The sequence below is a fragment of the Somniosus microcephalus genome, chromosome 11 (genome assembly GCF_052327205.1).
Source record: "Somniosus microcephalus isolate GS21.2 chromosome 11, FLI_Smic_1.0, whole genome shotgun sequence".
NCBI classification, from domain to species: Eukaryota; Metazoa; Chordata; class Chondrichthyes; order Squaliformes; family Somniosidae; genus Somniosus; species Somniosus microcephalus.
In genome coordinates, this window is record NC_140997.1 from 22,180,739 (window position 1) to 22,187,094 (window position 6,356).

The 6,356-nt window shown below is 44.0% G+C and overlaps 1 protein-coding gene across 1 annotated transcript; it reads left to right on the top strand.

Annotated features, from left to right (window-relative positions):
• Positions 1 to 881: 881 nt before the first annotated feature.
• On the top strand, positions 882 to 3,033 carry uts2r5 (urotensin-2 receptor 5). The gene has a single exon (XM_086002257.1). The coding sequence runs from the start codon at positions 1,572 to 1,574 to the stop codon at positions 2,634 to 2,636; it is 1,065 nt and encodes a 354-aa protein (XP_085858383.1). The 5' UTR covers positions 882 to 1,571; the 3' UTR covers positions 2,637 to 3,033.
• Positions 3,034 to 6,356: the final 3,323 nt, after the last annotated feature.

The window sequence follows — 6,356 nt, forward strand, 5'->3', positions numbered from 1 at the left end:
AAAGAGGTGGTGTGCCTAGACAACCCGCATTGATGTGTTATTTCTTGAAAGCTGGATTAACGGTACCGAGTTAACTATAACAGCGTTATAAATGTAATTGTCCTTGAACATAAATGCCGATTTGAAGCCATAAATTTATCACCGACAATCTTACAGCACAGAGGGAGGCCATTCGGCCCACCGTGCCTGTGCCGGCTCTTTGAAAGAGCTCTCCAATTAGTCCCACTCCCCCTGCTCTTTCCCCAGAGCCCTGCAGACTTCACCTTTTCAAGTATTTATCCAATTCCCTTTTGAAAGTGATTATTGAATCTGCTTCCACCGCCCTTTCAGTCGGTGCATTCCAGATCACAAAAAATCTCACAACCTTTAAAAACAATTTTCCTCATCTCCCCTGGGGTTTTTACACCAATTATCTTAAATCTGTGCCCTCTGGTTGCCCACCCTCCTGCCAGCGGAAACAATCTAAAATGCAAGGCGTGCAGAGTCAAGAAGCAAGTAACCCAGCATTGTTCAAACCAACAGAACAACAGAAAATGCTGGGGAAACTCAGCAGGCCAGACAAAGAGTTTGACTCGAAACGTTGACTCTATTTTCTCTCCACGGATGTTGCCTGGCCTGCTGAGTTTTTCCAGCATTTTCTGTTGTTATTTCGGATTTCCAGCATCCGCAGTATTTTGCTATCGTGCTGTTGTTCAAACCAATCTCCGAGATAAGGTTCAAGTCCCACCTCCGCCACGTTGTCTTTGACAGACTCGGAGCCCCCCGAGCTTTTATACACTGAAGCTAAACGATACCGGTTGGTGCAGAGCCTCCGAGTTATATCGAGTCTTAAGACGCTGTCATCTTTCGAGACTTCAGATGCCGAGTAGGTGACAGGGAGCCAGGCAGCTCTCTCTCTGTGGCTACTGTGTGTAAGGACGCCAGCACGTAGATGCTGTCTCTCTGCAAAGCAATGCTCCGGCAGTCAGCGCCAAGACACTGTGTGCATTACAACAGTCAGATCTCGCAAACATTTCACACCAGCAGCATCTGCCTCAAGCAACGTCGAATCGGCGAGTCTCAAACATGTGTCTTTACCTATTAGTGAGGTTTTAAAAAAGATTTTGAAGTTAGATGCGCGCTGTCGCAAAACTTTCAACTATTCCGAATTTTGACCTCTTTTCGTTCCAGGATTAACATCTATTCCGGCATCTTTGAACCTCCACACACCAAGATCTGCAACGTTTTGAAAATCCACGATATTTACCGTCCAGGTGAAGTTTCGCTTGCACCCTCTTGCCGGGTGAAAAACAAACAACCTCTCTAATGTTTTAAAAGCATATGTGACACAAAGTTTGAATCCATCACTTGTTTTGAATGTAGAAGCATTTAACGGCGCCCTGCACTGGTCGTGGAGGACTGTGTGGACAATATGTTAACAGAACAAATGCATGAACAGAACATATTACAGCCAGCGGATGGTTATCTTGTCGATCTGATCACCCTCGTGTCCAGATGAGCTTCGCGTTAGTTGTCAGCGAATTGAAGCAAACGCGTTGAGTTTTACCAAATCCAATTTGAGGATTTCGAGCATGGAGGGGACATTCCCGAAGGCGGCGAACAACTTCTCCTCCGTTATAAACTCTTCGTCTTCAGTCTCCGGCTCCATGAATGAGATACTGATCACACTGCTGCTGGGGACCATTCTGACCATGATGTGCCTGATGGGAATTGTAGGTAACCTCTACACTCTGGTGGTGATGACCTTATCCATGAGGTTCACGGGTTCCATGTATGTGTACATTGTGAACTTGGCTTTCGCCGACCTCCTCTACCTCTCCACCATCCCCTTCGTGGTGTGCACCTACTTGGTGAAGGACTGGTACTTTGGAGAAGTTGGCTGCAGGATCCTTTTCAGCTTAGACTTTCTGACCATGCACGCCAGCATCTTCATCTTGACTATTATGAGCACCGAGAGATACCTGGCCGTGGTCAAACCCTTGGATACTTTTAGAAGAAAAAGGGGCTACAGGAGGATCATCACTTGCGCAGTGTGGTTCATTTCCTTCCTCCTTGCCCTTCCTACCATGATAATGATTGATCTGAGGGAATTTGTCAAGAACGGGGCGATGAAACGCATGTGCCACTCTAAATGGCCACAACATTCCTACAAGGTCTACCTGACGGTACTTTTCCACACCTGCATATTGGCTCCAGGGATAGTCATTGGATTCTTGTACATAAGGTTAGCCCGCACTTACTGGATGTCCCAGACCACGACTTTCAACACCAAAGAAGTGAAGAGGTCCCCCAAACAGAAGATCCTCTACATGATTTTCAGTATTGTCCTTGCCTATTGTGTCTGCTTCTTGCCTTTTTGGGTCTGGCAGTTGTTCAGCCTCTATTTCAACGAATCTGTAAATCTCTCTCCCAAAACCACCGTCTATGTTAATTTTTTTGTGACATGTTTGGCTTACAGCAACAGCTGCATCAACCCTTTCCTCTACACCTTACTGACCAAAAATTACAAAGAGCACCTAAGAAACCAACGGACAAACTCCAGGGCGTCCTCGCAAAGGAAACAGCACAGGAACTCATCCCAAAGATCAGCGTCTTCCGGGAGCCAACAGTGCCCTAACAATCTATCACACATTTAAAAGAAAGGAGGCTTGTACAGTTTCACATGTGAGTACCTACGTGTGGAATTTTATGTTTAATTATTTTTCCTTTGTTCATTTCAAGTAGGCCATTCCCACTCCCAGCTCATCTCGCCGTGTACTCGTGAGTGACCTTATCTCGCTCCCCATCATATAAAGCAATTGAAATAATGTGTGGGTGGTCTCGTTGGTTTTCCTAATTAGTCTATTTACACGGAAGGGGACGTCTAGGAAGATAACCTTTTGTTTAAAGTACAGACCCATTTTTATGGTGAAAATATATGATTTAGAAAATCTGGTTTGACTTAAACCAGCAGCTCTTAACAAGTATCTTCTTATATCATCAATATAAATAAAATGGGTGAGCTCTTTGAACTAAAAGTGCTCATAAACGTTGCATCTTTTGGTGCCTATCTTTCTTCAGTTTCTTACAGAAAGTTATTTTGGAAAGGCACACAATGTATCTAAAACCGACCCTCACAATCTCTACGCTGTGTCAAGTGGATCTAAAAAAAAAAAATGACCCATTCATATTTCAAGAACAGACTGGACATCAAATGAAACGCCGCTTGGCAAAACATAACAATGACATTAAAAAGGCACCGCGGAGATTTAATCCTTTACAGCAGTGGCGTGAAGCGACAGGACAGGGGAAAGCCAAACGCAAAAAGTCATGTTTAGTAATAGGTAACATTATGGGTACACAGACAATACTAGTCTTTGGGGCGGTGCCAGCTGTGGCTCAGTGGGTAGCACTCTCTCGTCTGAATCAGAAGATTGTGGGTTCAAGTCCCCCTGGACGGACTTGAGCACATAACCCAGTCTGACACTTCAGTGCAGTGCCCAGGGAATGCTGCACTGTCGAAGGTGCTGTCTTTCTGATGAGAGGTTAAACCGACTAAAAGATCCCATGGCACTATTTGATTACAAACGGCGGGGAGGGGGGTTTCTCCACTGTATCCTGGGCCAATATTTATCCTTCAACCTACATCACTAAAAACAGATGATCTGGTCATTATCACATTATTGTTTGTGGGAGCTTGCTGTGCCCACAATGGCTGCACCGTTTCCTACATTACAACAGTGACTACACTTCAGAAGTACTTCATTGACTGTAAAACGCTTGGGGATGATGGTGCTATATAAATCCAAGTCTTCTTTGGACCAGCTGTTTTCTTGACCGATTAAGTGTATGATTTTAAAATGTTGTTGTGAAAGACGGACAGCAGTTTAGGTAGGATAGCAAAATACTGCAGATGTTGGAAATCCGAAATAACAACAGAAAATGCTGGAAAAACTCAGCAGGTCAGGCAACATCCGTGGAGAGAAATTTGAGTTGACGTTTCGGGTCGAACCCTTCTTCAAAACTGGAAAGAAAATGAAATAGATTGAAGGCAGGGCTGCGATCGGACAAAAGAAGTGAAAGAAAGAGACAATAAAAGGTATTCGAAGCCAGACGAGTTGGTAATAGGCTGAGATTAGGTGTGAAGTGTACTGGCAGGGCAAGAGATAGCTGCCAGGTGGGAGAGAGAAACAAAAAGGAAAGGGGGGGGCGGAAAGGAGTGGAAAAATTACAAGTAAAAAGTAATAGGGGCCGAGGTTATGATCTGAAATTGTTGAACTCGATATTGAGTCTGGAAGGCTGTAAAGTGCCTAATCGGAAGATGAGGTGCTGTTCCTCGAGTTTACGTCGAGCTTCCATGGAACAATACAAGAGGCCAAGGACGGTGAGGTCCGAGTGGGAATATTGTGCCTGATGTGCTTCGAGGGTAATTGTGGCTCTGCCCTAATATAACACGAGTGACAATAAAGATCGTCCAGTATTCTGACCGTACTGGCCTCGGGTCGGCTAAAGTAAATGGTAATCCGAGAAGTAAAGTGATCCCAAATTAATGAACAATTATTTAGAATGTTACATTGGCTCACCAGCTCTGGTCATGAATATTTAAAGAGGACAATATTTGCATTTGGCCCACAACCCATCAAAGGTTAGGTTTTTTTTTTACTCACTTGGCAAAGGATGTTACACTTTTGTTTTCATCAGTTTTTCATCTGTTAATATTGGCAGAACACCCAGAGGGGAGATCAGGAGAATTTTTTTTTTAAACTCGGAGTTGTGATCTGGAATGCACTGCCTGAAAGGGCGGTGGAAGCAGATTCAATAGTAACTCTCAAAGGGAATTTGATGTATACTTGTAAAGGAAATATTTTCAGGGCTATGGAGAAAGAGCAGGGGCAGTGGGACTAATTGGAGAGCTTTCAAAGAGCCGGCACAGGCGCGATGGGCTGAATGGCCTCCTTCTCTGCTCTAAGATTCTATAAATACTCTTTTTTTGTTCTAAAGACGATTTAATTTTAATTGTTTTATTTTGTTTGACTGTTTCTGTTTTGTAGAAATAATTAAATATTTGATATCATACACTGATCCGTGTTTAAAATACCAATTCTGATTAACAGTTAATCCTCTCAGCAGCCTCTTAAAAATGAAAGAAAATCAGGGTTGATGATGACTGGGCAGTAACAGAGCGGTACTGGGGTCAGGCAGACCATTAAAAAAATCTATTCGAATTTACTTCAGATTGTGACCTGAACATTGACAATTTATGTGTGAGTGGTTGTACTGGGCCTGGCACTTTCTTTTTTATACCAAGCTGTGTTGGGTGTGCAGTAATGCAAAAGTGGCTGTATAATTCGCTAATCTGGTTCCAATCTGACTCTGAGCATTTTCCCAGCTTTTGTATCCTCCATATATCTCCCAATGAACACAGCAGTGCGGCTATATTTAATCTAACAGTTTAAACCAGGGGTGACTTTTATCCCAATTAATTTGACAGTGAAACAGTAAAAGTATTGTTACATTGTTGGCCTCAGTTTGGGTACCAGTGCCATTGTTGAAGCATTGCAAGGGCAGGGCGTAGTGCATGACTCCACGGCCTGTTCCTACAACACTGATCAGGCACTGGTACTCTGTATTACATGGAATTTACAGCACAGAAACAGGCCATTCAGCCCAACTGGTCTATGTCGGTGTTTATGCTCCACGCGAGCCTATATGCTGTATTACAGGTGCTGCCACAATAACACTTCAACACTGACGCAAAACAGTTCTGGGTGCATAATAATACAAAACCGTGGTACAACTTTTGAGTCAGGCCATAATATGACTCCCAAACTCACCGAGGCTAAGTGGTGCGAGGCGCCATTCAGCATAGGAACATAGGAACAGGAGTAGGCCATTGAGCCCCTCGAGCCTGTTCTGCCATTCAATGAGATCATGACTGATCTGTGACCGAACTCTATATACCCGCCTTTACCCCATATCCCTTAATACCCTTGGTTAACAGAAAACTATCAATCGCAGATTTAAAATTAACAATTGATCTAGCATCATCTGCCATTTGTGAAAGAGAGTTTCAAACTTCTACCATCCTTTGCGTGCAGAAGTGTTTCCCAACTTCACTCCTGAAAGGCCTGGCTCTAACCTGTAGGCTATGTCCCTTGGTCCTAAACTCCCCAACCAGCGGAAATCGTTTCTCATAAGAACTTAAGAATTAGGAGCAGCAGGAGGCCATACGGCCCTTCGAGCCTGCCCTCTAAGGTATGCATGTCCTTTCTCAGATAAGGAGACCAAATCTGTGCACAGTACTCCAGGCATGCTCTCACCAAGGCCCTGTACAACTGTAGTAAGACTTCCTTACTTTTGTACTCCAACCCCCTTGC